This window comes from Ziziphus jujuba, chromosome 5 (genome assembly GCF_031755915.1).
Source record: "Ziziphus jujuba cultivar Dongzao chromosome 5, ASM3175591v1".
NCBI classification, from domain to species: Eukaryota; Viridiplantae; Streptophyta; class Magnoliopsida; order Rosales; family Rhamnaceae; genus Ziziphus; species Ziziphus jujuba.
In genome coordinates this window covers 8,135,942-8,153,200 of record NC_083383.1, presented here as the reverse complement: position 1 = coordinate 8,153,200, position 17,259 = coordinate 8,135,942, and the positions used below count along the sequence as shown (strand labels likewise).

Below are 17,259 nucleotides of genomic sequence, written 5' to 3'. Positions count from 1 at the left end.
CACTTTCGTAGTTGAATGGTATACCAGTGTGACAATCCTCCAATTTTCAACTCTAAAATTTTGTTTTGTTTTGGCAGTGTTGTTTACTATTGTTTTGCGAAACAAAACAATCCAGTCATCATTCACGTCACGAGTCACAAAAGGTAGCCTACCTAGCCTAGCTCATATATCTTTAAATTTTGTACCTATATCAAATGTCGGCCATGCTATAAAATTTATGGCTGTAAGAAACCCAGACCTTTCAATTTGAGCTCCCTTCCAAATGTACCTGCATCTGATTGAGTTGGCCTGTGTTTTAGTCGTTGGTCGTGCTGACACATATAAAACGTTTTATTCATTTTTTTTTTATTATTTTTTTTTTGTGGTTAGTGTTGTTGTGGACGCAGACCTCATCAATCATCTGGCGACGAGACATGATACCTTTGCTTACATGCTTCGGTTATAAAATCATTGTTTTTTTTTATATAATAATTTATTTACAAAAGACATTTTATTGTTTTTTTTTTAAATAAAAATAATCTGAGATTCATTAAATTTATTAATTAAATTTTTGATATCCACTGATTTGGTATTATTTCATTAAATTTACTTTTTATAATTTTAAAATATTACTAATTTATCATCCATTTATCAATATTCAAATTTTAGTTAATAAAAATTAATATCTGTAATATTATCTTTAAAAAATTGATTAAATAAGAACTGAAAGACATTTGAGAAATTTTTTACGTGAGCGGGAACGTGTGAACGTGTAATCCACTGCCCCAGATATTTTTTCGGCAAAACTACTTCTACCTCCAAACTTGTAAATAATTAATACTCAAAAATTGTCGCATTGCAAATCTCCCTTCCCCAAAATTATCGCATCTATAAAAATAATCAATATATATATATATATATATATATCGAGATTTACGAGCAACTCAAACTTATTGCAATTTACAACTCCTTATTTCTGTCCCCAAATAAATAAAATTGTTCAAACTTGAAACATTAAATAAATTCAATTGTCCCTCATTTGAATTTTGATATTATTGTTATTATATTATTATTATTATTATTGTTATTATTATTTTGGCAGAATAATGCCAAGGGACAGACACAATTTAAATAGAATATATATATATATATATATATATATATATATATATATATATATATATATATATATATATATATATATATATATATATATATTCCTTGAAAGTTAGCTCACTTTGTAATATATTAGCTTTTATATTTAACATAATATTATGAAATTAAATTTAAAAATACGAGAAATAATATAGCTTTTACAAACAAGAGGGGAAACTATGCCCTTTTTGGTTATAGAAGGATAAGTTAGTTAATGGTTAATTTTATGTCTATCATGTCTTTATTATTTGTGTCTATCATGTCTTTATTGTCTTTTGTTTTTTTTTATTTGGTGGGGTGGGCGCGGTGTCACATTGTTTATGTCTTTAAATTACATCGAATATTAACAAAAACACCCAAACACAAGTTTAGAATGTTTCTTCTCTTTTTGACTAAAAAAAAAAATAATAATAATAATGATAACTCTCTTTGTTCTCCTTTAAAATAACTTTTGGTATATGATGATCGGTCATGTATATGAGAGTTCATGAAATTAATTAATTATTTGATAAAAAGGAGCTAAAACTTAAAAAAAAAAAAATGGTAAATAATAATAATAATAATAACAACAACATGACTTTTAACCTTCTACCTATTCTATAGTTGTCAGCTTCACATGAAAAAATGCATCTCACGAAGAGAGTGAGAGAGCTAGAACGCAACTGGCATGTGACCAACACGTGCATACATAGAATTTAGTAATTTACCTTGTAATCGACCACTTTGTGGAGTTTTTGAATTTTAAAGGAAGACATGCGAGGAGTGTGCACAAGGTTAACATGCATTAGAAGAAAGTGCGTTTTGAGTGATTTGAGATATGGTAATTGGTATATAACAAAGTTTGGCCTGCGACGTTACCTGCATCTTATTTCTCGGCCCATTTACGTAATTAAGTATGTATATACAAAGTTTTGCAAATAATACGTTCACTACTTTATCCGGATAAAAATACTAAAATTTGCATCATATTAAATTAAAAATCTCATATAAAAATAAAAAATAATAATAATTTTGATAGCAAAAAATTTGTATCAATGTTTATATGCTAGTAAAGAAATGTAATAGTTAACTTTTAGTTAGTTATAAAAATAAATAAATAAATAAATAAAACTTTTGTTTTTTCGGTCAACAGTATTTAACTTTTAGACATGACGTATATGGTTTATTTTTTAACCCATAACTGACTCCAATTGTTTTTTTATTATTAAAAAAAAAAAGCATATACACTCCCCTTAGTTAAATTAATATATACAAGTTGTTTGAATTCTTATTAATTCTTCTCAGATACTATTCCCATAAATTCATCACCGGCCAATAGACCTGACAATTTAGGTCATGACACGGTGACACGATTCGAAAATGACACGGAATAAATAGGTTTGGGTTTATTATAAATGGATTCAGGTCATAATCGGGTCAACCCGTTTAACACGATTATTAATCGTGTCATTTTCGGGTTGACTTGTTTAACTCGAAATTGACCCGTTACGATCCATTTATTAAATGGGTCAGTTTCAACCCGACACGATTATACACCTATTACAACCCATTTAAATTTAATATTAAATTAATATTTTATTACTAATATAATATTTAATAATTAAAAAATATTAGAAATTAAAAATTTTATACAAATAATTTTCTATTATTAATTTTTTAAAAACAAAAAATATATTTTTAATAAAACAAAAAAAAAATTCAGATCTAAAACTCAAAAGTCGAGAGTCAAGCCCTATTTTTCAATTTTGCATCTTCTTCTCCAGCACACAACGCAGCCACCACAGACCAAGAGCGGCCTCTCTGGCTCTCTTTCCCTTGTCAGTAGCCACCTCACTCCACCTGCAACGCATCCGCAGCCAAAACCTTTGGACCACCGGCAATCCGAGCTCCGTTGAGATCAGAATCTCGCTGTAAAAGTATGCCTTCTCTTCTCCTCTCATCCCTCTCTCTCTCTCTCTCTCTATATATATATATATATAAATATATATATCTTTTGCTCATTCCCTTTCGTAATATTATACAAGTATAAGTTTGAAATCATGGGTTCTTCCTGAAATTGATATCGGGAGCTTCACAATTTAGAGTTTTCGATTTCTTTTATGCGAACAAAATCGTCACCATTCTATTACACCTATTTGTGGATCTGACTAATTGCAAAAATCAGTTAGGTTACCATTCACTCGCCTAGGTGGGTTAATCAAAGTTCAGAAATTTATAATTTTTTTATTTAAGCTTGAGCTTTTAGTAGGTTCTGTACTAATTTTTACATAATCTGAGCTTCATGGGATGATTGGCTTTTGAAATGGGTTTTATCAGAATTATTCTGAATCTTAGTATGTATTTTTGTTCTGGTTGGGTCTCGTAATTTCTATGTCGTTTCAGATTTTTATTAGTGAATGAATTGTTTTGGGAAATGGGTATTTCTACCATACATATACTTGAAATTCATAGTGCAATATGCAGGGCTATCACTAATGTTTAAAACAGAGTGTGCTTTACTTGTTGTTATGAATTATATATATAAATAGATGATAAAAATCCAGCTAAGTTATGCTTTTTCTCATGGTGTTTATTGCTATCTATGCTCACTCCTGTTCATTAAAACATAGCATAGACATTTCGTAGATCACATTATTTTCTAATGAGTAAGAGTTGTTGAAACAGTTGTTATGTTGTTTGTATTTGTGTACAATCATGAGTTGAGAGAATTTTCTTTCTTTCTTATGGTAGCTTTTTCTTGTGGTTTTAGTGGATAATGTGCGCCAAACTTGTGATAGTTTAGAATATATTGAAGATTATACCCTTCTATTGTATCTGTAGGTTCCAAGGAAAAGAGAAATGAACGCCTTCAAGGCTTTCAAAACTTCTGTCCCAATTACATGGAGCCCTAATCTATATATCACTTTGGTGAGGGGCATTCCAGGAACGAGGAGACTTCATAGGCGTACCTTAGAGGCATTACGTCTACGCAAGTGCAATCGGACTGTAATGCGATGGAATACTCCTACTGTTCGGGGAATGGTTCAGCAGGTTTTGCCATAAGCTTGCATTTATTGCTTGAAATATCTTGTCAATATGTGGTTGCTAATATTTAAGATGTTGTTATCATCACTCAGGTCAAAAGATTAGTTGTGGTTGAGACAGAAGAAATGTATAAGGCTCGTAAAGATAAGGAAGCAAAACACCGTGCTTTACGTCCTCCCTTGGTCGTAGATCACCATCCTGCTTCTCCTGCAAGTGATTCTCCTCAGTAGCCTATGTAATTGTTACTGGGAGATCAGGTCTGAGCTTGTTATAAATTTAGGTCAAGACAATTCTTCCAATAGTATAATTCTTTTTTATTCCAAATTTTGATCAAGACGATTTGTGCCTGCTTTTAAGATCTAAAGTTTTGACAAAATCTTTCACCTAGGTCTTTTTATGGTACTAGAAATTTGTTTCTTGAACTGTAAACTATGGCCTAGATACCCCATTATGCATATGCAATTGGTAGTTGATTGTGTTTATGATGGAACTCCTGGTTCTCATATTTGCATCATGAATCTGTCATTTTGTAGTAAAATACTTTTTGGATATTCCATTATTGCATTGCAGCTTAAATAATAACTCATCTAATCAAACAGACAAAAGAAAAGAATGAACAAATACAAAGCGACAAATGAACACTGGGGTCGTAATCTCTGTCTCTGTCACTGTCTCTCTCTCTCTCTCTCTCTCTCTCTCTCTCTCTCTCTCTCTCTCTCACCCTCTATATATATATATATATATACTATTAGGATTTATTAAATTAAGCATACTAGGGCCCCTCCATTGCTTCAATGCTTATTTTCTCTTCTATCTTTTCTACCGCTAACTCATTTTTACTCTTAAGTTCCTTTTCACTGCCATCAAGGCTTATATTGTGTTTGGTTTTGTACTGGTGACCAATTGCGAAGACAAGAAAAATCAAGAAGTTCACAAATCCTAACACAGCGAGCAGCCAATAAAAATTTTCCAACTTCCCTTTGTTCAAATTGCTCCTGAGCCATCTTTTCTTGGTCACTTTATCGACAAGAGACACCAACAAACTGCTTACGAAGAACCCCATAGATATTGTGCTAAGGAAAAGCCCTGTACTCATAGACTTCATCCTCTCTGGTCCTTCTCGGATGAAAAATTCAAGTTGTCCAACATTTGTATTTTTATTAATGTTTTCTTTATTTCATTTGCATATATTAATAATTTTTTTGTTTCACTAATTTATTTTATTAATGATTTTTTTGTTTCACTAATTTATGGAATGCAAGAAAAATTTGAAGCACAACTTGAGGATCTTACTGAAGATGTTTTGAGCTGTGATATCAATAAAGAAGAATCTTCAAGTCAATGCTCTAATTATGCTAATACTCAAGCATAAGGTAATATCAATGTTAAAATTTATTTAATTTAATTTATTTTATTTTAACATTTTAACTTTTGTATTATATTTAATTGATTTTTTTATTATTTATTTTGATATTATGATCCCAGGCTGGATTGTTGAGCACCAAAAATCGACATATTTGGTTTGGAATCTGGACATCGATAAATAAATTTGAAGCATAATGATAGTTATGTCATTTTTCCTTTGGTTTTATATGTATTATGATAATAATTTGATACCATTTATTTTATTTTGTATTGGTGTTTTACTATTATTAGGACATTAAATTTTATGTTGGTGTATTGAATTTGTCTTTTTTAGCACATATTAAGACTTATGTATTGTGAATTATAATTTTTGGCATTTTAAATAAGTTATTTTAATAAATAGGTTAGTTTTCGGGTTAATAGGTTAATTTTCGGGTTAACGGGTTAATCGATTAGTTTTCGGGTTAATAGGTCAATTTTCGGGTTAATAGGTTAATTTTCGGGTTAATAGGTCAATTTCAGGTTAACGGGTTAATAGATCAACACGATCCGTTAAAATAATCGTGTTAAACGGGTCGTGTCGTGTTGACCTGTTTATAAACAGGTCGGGTAAGTGTTTTGGATACCTGACACGATTAATAAATGGGTCGTGTTCGGATTAGGCATTTTTGACATGATTATTAAACGGGTTAACACGAACACGACCTACGAACCTGAATTGCCAGGTATATATATATATGTATGTATGTGAAAAGTGACAAATAACTCAATTATATATACGTATGTATGTATGTACTTTTCAAACTCTGCTTACCAAGGTGACTCAAGAGAATATTCTACTTTAATAATATTAGGGTCTGATTCAAGCTGGCAAATTTATATTTTGAGCTTAATTTTATAATATCTTTATTTTAAATGTATATGTTCTGGTTTCGTATTTGAAAAAGAATTAATATGACATAGAAAATAAGAAAATTTCGACTTTTTCATTCATCCCGCAGCTAATCATATATTTGGCTACCAAAAAAAAAGTACTCAAATTGTGGTTAGATTCTCTTCTGTACATTTTTTTTTTTTTTTTTATTGTAACCGCAGATTCTGCTCGTTCGAATAAAACAAAAGCCAGACCAAGGAAATTTATTTTATTATATAGTTTTTTAAAAAAATAATTAATTAATTTTATTAAGAGGGGCAAAAAGGGAAAGAAAAGTTGAGAGATTCTTGTCTATCTGGGTAGTTCCGCTCACAAAATTGGACCCTATATAAATACCAAATACGGAGCACCATCGCCCCAAGTCATTCGAAACAGCCACCCCTTCATTTTCAGATTCTCTCCGTCCGTCTTCCTCACAGAAATCAATGGGGCTCCGTAAAATGTTAGTTAAACGTCTCTTTGACAGTAGCAGAGTGACGTCACCTTCTTTAACACTACAACAGTCTCCGTTATCCTCTCCCTCGCCGCGAGCCCTGGTGGTGCCACCAAATGCCGCCAAAACAAGCTTTCATAGAGAATACCTGACGTCGTCGGACTCCTCCGACAAAGGCTTTTTCAGGAGATTTCTCCACCGGAAGGCTCTGGACGAGTCCGCCACTAGGCTACCGGACTTCTTTTCCTTACAGTTAGGAGAGAACCTCCGTGACAAACTCAGAGGCATCAACATTCCCGGAGGTCGCATCCGTCTAGACGATCTCAGTCCTCCGGCGCCGGACCCTGCCGTTTCTGAAAATTTTCGGAGGTTGTCGGTCGACGATGCCAGGAAGATTCTGAGGCTTTCTCAAGTGGAGAAGCTGAAAGAGAAACTCAGAGATATGCCGCAGAGTTCGATTTCGCTCAGTGAGTTCGTTCGGATCTGCGTTGAAAACTGTGAGAATGAAGATCAAGGTGCCGAATATGCCAAGATGCTGGATTTGTCCGGTAACGTCATCGTCCTAGGAAACATCGTGTTTCTCCGGCCGGAACAGGTATACTTAACCATATTCCGGTAATCGGTTTTTATTTTCTGCTTTGTTTTTGTTCGGTCTTCCATTTCCCTCATCTTCGATGCTATGCAATCAAATTACCGAATTAGCCTTGTATAAATATCTTTATAGCAACAGGACTCCATTTCATTCCCATAAAAAAACCCAAAATTGTGGAGCTTCCGAATTATCTGGTAAACTTTGGGCTTACCACGCTCTTCCGAAAGCCGTGAAAGCACGCTCGTTATACAATTTGCGACTCCGGTGTGGCATTCCTGGCGGCCATACGGGGCTTTAGTGCATGTTAACGGTGACTTCACGATCTTCGAGAGGAGCGTGGTTGTAGTTCTCTATCCTCTGCGAGTCCGGTCTCGCCTTCTTGCGGGCTCCTTCAAATGTGTCCACGCAAAGCTCTGTGTCCATGTCCTCGTGTCATCTACTGTCTGAAATTTTTTTTAACGCGCACTCCACTTTGAATTTAGAACTTATCTTGGTGTGTATCTCAATTGGGGGAGATAAGGCATAAAGTTTTACCCATTTTTCAAGCCCCAAAAAAAAAAAAAAAAAAATTGTTTTACCCATTTTTAACTTTTCCCTCTGATTTGCTTGCGTGTGCTGCACCAGCTAGGCTGGAAAAAAAACAAAAAATTTACGCGACTGTGTCTTTTTTGTTTTGTTTGTAAGTACGTATTGTCACGTGGCAGTAAAGAGCTGTGTCCAACACCGTCGTGACCCGGAATTTGGCATTAAATTCGTATTGCTTTTGCTTCATTGATTAAGTTTACTTTAATCTAATATAGTTTGACACATCGTCGTTTAAATGTCTTATTGGGCCGGTGACGTCTGTCAAGGCCCATTAAATATTGCTATTTAGATATTAATTATATACGTAAATTATTGTGATTACAGGTAGCTAAATCTATGGAGAAGATAATTTCTCAAACTATCACCACGAACGACCCGAGAAAGAAGGAACTAGAGCAGTTGGAGAAGCAAAAGATAGTAATCGACCAGAAAGCGAGAGAGTTGGTCCAAAGAGAACTATACTGTGGGTTGGGCTTTGTTTTAATCCAAACGCTAGCTGCTATGAGGCTCACCTTCTGGGAGCTGAGTTGGGATGTGATGGAGCCCATATGCTTTTTTGTCACCTCGCTACATTTCGCTCTCGGCTACGCATTCTTTCTTCGGACTTCATCAGAACCCACGTTCCAAGGCTATTTCCATCGTCGTTTTAAGTCCAAGCAAAAGCAGCTGATGCAGACCCACAAGTTTGACGTGGTAAAGTACACGCAGCTTCGCAAAGCCTTTTACCCGAACGGCTCAGGATTTACCAGTTCTGATCTCGTTTCACCTTTCAATCAAGAAGGGTCGCTTCTCGGTTCTTTTCATCGTTGAAAAAACAGGGTTCGGTACAAATTTGAGAGAAAAAAAAATAATAATAATAATAGTTAGCAAAATTTTGACTTCAAAAAAAAAAAAAAACAAAACAAAACAAAAAGGTGACTTGCAAATTGAAATGCGTTAAAAGACTTTGCCTTAAATGGAATAGCGATGGTCATCGGATATCTGTTTTTTACTAGTGTTATCCGATTGAAGGGATTCCGTATATAGTAGTAACTTTTGCCTGGGCTGGAGTTGAATTTCACGGGCAAGAATTGGCCTTCAAATTCAGCCATGAATGAACTATGACATGGCCTTTAGATCTTTGGTACAATAGATACTTTTCATTATTATTTTTTTTTTTCTGTACAGTCCTAGCGAAGAAAAATGAGCCTTTGTTATGTTACCTCTCTAATTGTCAACAGTAGCTCTTTTTCCTCGGTACTTAAATTTAAATTATATAACATAATAATCATTATTACAGTTCTTTTTTTTTTTATTTTTTTTTCCTTGGGTGAATACAGTTCTCGTATATGTTGGTGAAGGAAAATTTAGGAAAATGTATCTGGGCTTCTTCTAGTGAAAAGCCTAGGTCGATGGCTTCAAAATGATTATTTTAATGGCTTATATTATTGCCAATGCTAAAATTAACCGTGAAAAAGTAAAAATAAAAAATAAAATGCAGAGAAAAAGTATCGAAATTGTTTTTATTTTATTTATTTTATTTTTTTTTATTATATCGGAATTGCTATTGAAATCTGTTAACTACTGCCGTACACATGGACAAATTTTATGGAGTCCATTACTATTGCGGTTTTGTTTTAAAGAGATTTGTTGTATATGATCTGTTTCGCGTTAATTGTTATTTGAACAAGTTATGCTTGATTTGAGTTAAGATAACATTTTACTTTTGCATCTCTATCAAGTTTTGAAAAATTCAAACATCTCAAAGATAGATAAAAATGTAGAAACTTATTGAATGAACTATAATCCATCGTATATGTTTAGAAGTCCGCTAATGAAATGGGATTGGTATCATGAAAAATAATGTTAATATGCTTTTATATTATTAGACAATATAGAAACAGTCATAAGAATGTAAGTAATTAGTGATTCTTTCACTTTTTAAAGATAAACTTTCTCTTAAAATTTTTGTTTTTGAAGAGGGCCAAAATTATCTCAAATTCTTATATTTTGATAACTTGAACCTATACTCTTATAGCATAGATAATAATACTCAATGATTAGAACTATTCTCTTTATCAATAAATATTCAATGTATATTAAAATTTTTGGAACAAATACAGAAAAGAAATTCAAAGGGGATCGTTCATCATTCCAACAGCTTATAAGCCCCTTTTCCAAATAAAAAAGCACATTATAAGCCCAATCCAATTTGCAGGCCGTATTTGATAAATAAAAAGCCCATTATCAACACACTTTGTCAGAGTAAAAATGTCGACAAAAGTTGCAGCGCACATTAGTGGTTTCAGAATGATTAAAAAGAAATTAATATTTTTTAAAAGGCAAATCATAGTTGGACTTTTTTTTATTTAGTTTTAATTAAAAGATACCATATTCTTAAAAAACCATTAATAACTATTTTTCAGTTTGTTATATTTTATCAAAACAAATCCAGTCCTTTGATGATGGGAGAATATTTTTATGCTTCGTTTAATAAAAACAAAGAAAGTCAACGAAATTTATCATTTTCAAAAAGAACACTAGTCGCCTACCTATTCATAAAAAATTTAAAAATACTATTTATTATTATTAATGATCTAAATTATTAAGATATATAATATCATTTACCAATTTAAATAGTTATCTAAAAAAATTTATTTTTCAATTTAATTTTTATAATAAAATTTAATAATTAAATACAGTTATTAAGTAACATCCATATCAAAAATAGTTCCGCTAGTGTTTATCACGACAACAAATAGCAAAAGTCTAAAAAATTCTATAAATTTTAATAAAAATTAATTAAGGATACAAAACCGATGAAAGTTGTGTTAAATAGTCATAGCCAAAAAGAGAACTTAAAAAAGCATTTGTGAGTAATCCCTAAAGCTTTAAAACTGCTAGTAAGAGAATGAAATCAGTTTCTATGGTGTTCGATAAAAAAAATAAATAAATAGAAATAATTTTTAGTAATCAATAATGCTTGCTTAAATAAATTATTTAATAAAATATTCACTAAATTTGTTTAATAAATTATATGTTAATATGTAATTGATTTATTGTTTTTACTAACATATGGTTTATTTATTTATATTTAAATTACATAAACAGTTCAATCAATAATATGCTGATACATTATTTAATAAATATTTTTTTATACACATTTTGATGTCAATGGTATTAATATTTAATAATCTTGCTTAAAAAAATTGTCTATTTTGTAATTTTAGAAGATAATTTAATGATCTTTCAAAAAATCATTGGGAAAAAAGAAACTAATTCTTCAAAGAATCATTCCCAAGTCCACTCTTATTCGTTGAAAATCAATGCGCCATTCTCAACGTAATATTTTAACAGCAACAATTTTCTTTTATATAGTAATTTTAGAAGATAATTTAATGATCTTTCAAAAATCATTTGGAAAAAGGAAATTAATTCTTCCAAGAATCATTCCCAAACCCACTCTTGTTGGTTGAAAATTAATGCGCCATTCTCAACGTAATATTTTAGCAGCAACAATTTTCTTTTTTTGTTTTTTTTACTTTTTCACAAGTCAAAAATAAGAATTATGCCAATCTGCTTTGCAAGCCCATAAACAGCAATGTCCAATCCAATTACACGAACCAGAAAAGGGAAAGAGCAAGCTGAGCCAATTCCAGAGTCCAGACTAAAACGCTGCTCAATTACATTCACATCAAGTATATAACAGTCTTTTTCACAGAATTGCTTCAGCTGCAACATTTTTTTATTCTTCGACAATGGCGCTGACATCGGCCAGACATCCAGCTCTGTCGGCAACATTCACAGGGATCCGTACACACGTAACATACCATCACTTTCAAATAATTATCAATCAGTCCAGATCAAACCAGATTCATCTTTGGGTTAGGTGCTCAAACACTCCACTTGATCTAGAGGCCCAATATGAGGCCCATAAAAATTGATAGTTTGGACTTGACCCAAACATACTGTTTAAAAAAATCTCTAGACACCCATATGCCCCATATAACATAGTTTAGGGTGTAAATTGTGCAGAGCTTTTTTACTTTTTGCATTTTGTTTTTTTTCTCCTTAAAAAGACCTTCAATTCTATAAAGCTCCTCATGTAGGTGGAAGTTTGAGTTTGTTTTATAAAGAACACCAACAATGTTACTTGGATGGTGATTAATGATGATGATGACAATTCAAAGGGAAGTGAGGTTTGGTTTTGAATTGTAATGCCAGGAAAGGCAATAAAAATTCACGCAAGGACTTGTCGACCTTTTAGAATGGTGGTAGAAGATTGAGCTTAATTAAAGAGTTGAAATCCTGTTCGCCATTTAGCTGTACATAGTAGGGCAGCTTGATGTCGGTTCCCATTGGGCGTATCATTTTCACATAAGCATGCAAAAGCCAAAAAAGTGGGCACTCTGTAGCCTTGGGACTTTTGAGAATTTCACATGCTCAATCACTCTCTCTCTCAAGAAAAGGATGTTCCAACTCTTATGGCATTTTGGCTATATTAACAGTTTTTGAGTAAAAGGATATCATTAAGGTTTGGTACCCACTCCATACTGTCCTCTCAAAGCTACAGATTATCACCACCAACTGCGACCCACCCATTTCTGATACTTCTATTTCTGAGTTACCAGAGCAAAAATAAATAAATAAATAATTAGTTAATTAATTAAAGAAAAGGAAATATTTTCTTTTGAAATGATTTTGTAGCAAAACAATTATTTCTTCCAACAATAATTATGAATTAGAATTTCATATTACATAATTAAAACCAAAAAATAAAAATATAAAATGTTAAAAAAAAAAAATCTCGCCATTGTTGCCTTACCCCGAAAAAAATAAAAAATAATAAAAAATAATCTATGATCCACCCAACATAACGAATTGCATTCACAAGCCCACCAAAATGGGCTTATATGGTAAGCTTTGGTGTGAGATTTGAAAGTACACCAAATATACTTCCAAAATTGATTAGTTTTCCTCATCGAATTTGGTTTTGTTCATCAAGAGGGTCTAATTTAGATTGTCTTTTGAGGTTGACATGATTGTAATGACCACCTTTTTCTAGTTGAATTGAACAGAAGGTGAATGATTATCAGTAAGCAATTTTGACATTGAAGCTGTACACAAATATGGATTAAATCCGAAACCCAAGTATAACTGAGTTATACTTCCATGTTCAATGGTTGGCTTCGGGTCCACTGGCATGATGAGTTTGATAAGTCCTAGTCCTATACGTTTATTGGTTTTTTTTTTTTTTTTTTTTTTCTTTTCAATCCTAATCCTGTACTTTCTTAAAACAAAGAGAGCCCAACTGGCAATTGTTGTAAATAGATTTAATGTTATGGTATCTTTATGAGGATCCGCTTTTTCCCGCTTCAAGATAAGGATTTTATTTTTTTGCATTTATTTAGAATTGAGAATTTAATGTTTATGCACTTTCCTATGTGGGTGAGCTCCTCTATAAATTAATAAACATGTCTTATGGCAGGCATTTTCCAAATCATGCCGGATACGCCTCAGATAAGATCCAGCAATTCTCCATTATATTGAAATTGACACCTTCTTATTTCTTCCTCTTTTTCTTTTCTCTTTTTTCTTTTTTTTCTTTTCTAAAGGAAGAAATTGACACCTTCTTGGTGTGTTGTAAATACTATCTGTAAATCCAATGCTTCATATAATTTTCATTTATTTATTTATATATATATATATATATATTCTAAGGAAATTTATATCTATAGCTATATAATCTAATACGTGTAGTTTTTTTTTTTTTGGTAATAATCTAATATGTATAGTTTTGTCAGGGTAAGTCACCAAAAAATAAATAAATAAATAAATAGTCGTATGTGGGTATTACAAGCTTACAAATATGAAGGGGGCTCCAATCTCATCCCATTTAAATTATTATTATTCCATTTTCATGTGATGGAATCCAAATCTAATAAATGTCTTCCTCATATAACATTCCAAGTGGGTAAAGCCTTTTTTTTTTTTTTTCCTCCTTTTCCAGATGTGTGATTAGCAAAAGACAAAACAAACCTTACTCTCTTAAGGAGAACATTCTCTTTTTCCCAGTAAATAAAATTAAACTTATTTATTATAATTACCCAGTTGGAGATTTCTGTCCCTTTGCTTTCAATGCTTGGTTTATTTACCAACATCATTAAATTTTCTTCAAACATGCGAGTTGAACATTTTAAATACGTATATCGATTGATTTATTATAGTGCTTGAGATCCGTTTATACATGTTATATTGACTATTGAAGAAAGAGCATACCAGTTTTCCAAGAAAACTTGTGTAATACGATGATAGAGATGAGCTGGTACCACTTCAAGTAATATTATGACACGTGTAAACAATTTACTAGGTCACAACCACTGTAAGCTTTTATTGAAAAGGTAAATATTTTGAACCGTGATTTTTGGTTTTTATGCTGCCCCAGAAACCTTTCTGCTTCTTCTTCCAATTGTGGCTTCTATATCTCCTGAGAAGTGAGCAAAAAGCCACCTGCCAATATTTATCCCTTTCTCGTCTACCACCTTCACCAAAGTCTGAATCCATAAACCAATTTTGCTCATCAACAATACTGGATTCTTCCATAACTATCATCAAGCATAATAACTATTATTATATTTCTTCTTTTTTTTTTTAAAAAAAAAAAATTCATAATCGTTGTTGATGAAATTACTTTCATCAACAATTCTTGGCTCTTCCACAAATTAACTTTTTTTTTTTTTTCAAATCTATAAAATTTAAAGATACGCAATGAATCAAGGATACCTAGATCTAAATTTATATCTTAGTTGAACATAATTGATTGAGAAAAGTGTTAAATAATTGATTGAGAAAATTGTTATCAATCTTTGATTGGTTTGAAAAATACCATAGTCTCGACTAAGCCAATGCACAAATCTTGATTTGTTTGGGAAAGATTGCAACTTACTATTTTTATTTTTATTTTTTTGGATTGGCTTAGACAATTCCGTTAAGTCATTCAAAGAATAAACGAGTTGTAAACTTTTGGGTACAATGATTCACCATCAGAGTAAAATAATTTACAAATTAATAGATTTATATAGCCATTTGATGGAAAAAGAGTTGATGAGATGAGAGAGCTTGCTTCATAGCTTCTCTTTTTTTATATGTGGATTAGAGTGCCGATTAAGATAAGAGTCATTTTTGTTGTAGAAAGAGGTTAGGCAATTTGTGCGTAAGAGGCTGATGGTGCGCCACTAAAACCAAAATATTTACTTTCTCAACAAATAAAAATAAATAAATAAATTTGAAAGATGAGTTGGTCATGTGATGTGGCTGGTAGTGATGATGATGAGGCAAATGTTTTAACATAATTTGGGAAGACACTAGCTGAGTTGGTACTACTGCATCATACAAGATTTTTTTCCAGTTTTCTTTGCAAGCAATTGAGAATGTTAGCATTTTCTGACCGTTTGGATTGTGTAATTTTAATGCTTGAAAAGACTTGATTCAAAAAGTAGGTAAGTTTTCATTTTTTCTTTTTTTTTTTTAGTGAATATATTGTTTTTATTCGTTATATGCGAGAAATATGGAGTGAGTGGTACGTCAAATAATCAATTGGGAGGGCGTGGGAGTCAGGGCCGGGGGGTGGGATGTGTCCAAAATTGTTGTTGTGTCCAATTGCATTGCTTTCATGATTTTAAGTCACAAAACAAGTATATAGTAATTTGAAGTTACCCATGAAGGGGTTATGAGGGAAGGGAACTGATGAAGTGCTAGTTCTATAAATATTGCGTAATATTACCAATTGCAGTGTACGTTTTTGGTGCTCTGTTTTTTTTTTCTTTTCGCTGGTTTAGCCCCACCAATTTGAGTTTCTGAAATTCTTTGTTTTCAAAGGTTTTGGCAACATCTGACAACCCAATACACTGTCTATATTTTTGTTTTTTTTTTTTTGGGGTAAATATTGTCTATATTTTTGTTGAAGATAACATTTTCGATAAACAAAATAAATTATAACCAAGGGAAAAATTTTAAAAAATTATCACATGTATCGATATCTCTCAAAACAAATAATGGGGTTAGATAATCGATGTATATATTTTCATATTGAATTCGAAACTAAAAATCAATGATAGAATTCAAGTATTGCACTTTTCTAGAGACCCAAACTCGGAAATTCAAATCAAAGACAAAAAGAAGTAATCAAGTAAATTGAAAGTTGAAAATACGGAGTAATAGAATTATCAGATTTCACTGTTGAAAAAACCTTATTGGATTCAGCAATGGGAATTAATTTAGAGAAAAACGAAAACCCAATTTGATGTCAAAATTTATATTTTTTTATTTTTAACACGGAATTGAGTTTATATCAATGATATAGTTAGGATTGGAAAACAATTTGATGAAAAAGGAAATGGAAATTTTGGTGAGAAGCTTCTTGAGAGACAATAATCCAAACAGCATGCATCAGTCGCTTCCATTAAAGCACCTGCAAATTGGGACCCTTTTCTGATGGCAATGAAATGACCATATTGGAATCATACTGGGCCCTCAGATTTCCTTTCTGGTTGACAATTACTTAATCCAACCATGCAACTTGACAACCTTTTTTTGGTAAATATGCAACTTTGACAACCTACCACATATGAACGACACAACCTCAAATACCCATATCATTATCATATGTATACATATATATATTTCCGTAGATCTGGCAATTTGGTCAAATTTTTATGAGTCTAGGCCTTGTTTTTCATAGAAGCAAGAGTAGTACACAACAATCTACTCTTGCAACCATATATTTTTAATTGCCAGAAAACCTAGAATTTAAAAAGATAAAATAAAAGTTGTAGTTCTAGTCCATCCAATTTTATTTACCAAATAAAATATATATATATATATATATATATATATATATATATATATATGTATATATTAGTCCAATTGCTGAGTTTAAAATTAATGCTCGAGAATTCAATGGAAATCAATGTTTAGAGGTAGCCAGCCAGTCAAAATTGGCCACTCAACTCTTGCCAGCCCGGTTTTCTTAACCATTTCCTCTTTCTGTTTTTGCCTACATTAGTTTCAATAACGTCAATTAAAAATCTCTCAAACTTCCCTTACTTAATTATCTATTTCATAATTTTGCTTATTGGGGGTAAATGTTCGTTATTTTTGTCGTCGCCATGTCTTTTTTTCACCATGTCTTTCTTTTTCCTTTTCTTTTCATGT

At 31.8% G+C, this 17,259-nt stretch overlaps 2 protein-coding genes across 2 annotated transcripts; both read left to right on the top strand.

Moving 5' to 3' along the window:
• The first annotated feature begins 2,893 nt into the window (after positions 1–2,893).
• LOC125423035 (uncharacterized) lies at positions 2,894–4,640 on the top strand. The gene is made up of 3 exons (XM_060816908.1): positions 2,894–3,050; positions 3,955–4,164; positions 4,251–4,640. Exons 2-3 carry the CDS (start codon positions 3,973–3,975, stop codon positions 4,386–4,388), a joined length of 330 nt encoding a protein of 109 aa, XP_060672891.1. The 5' UTR covers positions 2,894–3,050; positions 3,955–3,972; the 3' UTR covers positions 4,389–4,640.
• Positions 4,641–6,740: 2,100 nt separating this feature from the next.
• LOC107420224 (calcium uniporter protein 4, mitochondrial) lies at positions 6,741–9,345 on the top strand. Its single transcript, XM_016029126.4, has 2 exons — positions 6,741–7,485; positions 8,392–9,345. Exons 1-2 carry the CDS (start codon positions 6,883–6,885, stop codon positions 8,875–8,877), a joined length of 1,089 nt encoding a protein of 362 aa, XP_015884612.3. The 5' UTR covers positions 6,741–6,882; the 3' UTR covers positions 8,878–9,345.
• The last annotated feature ends 7,914 nt before the right edge of the window (positions 9,346–17,259 follow it).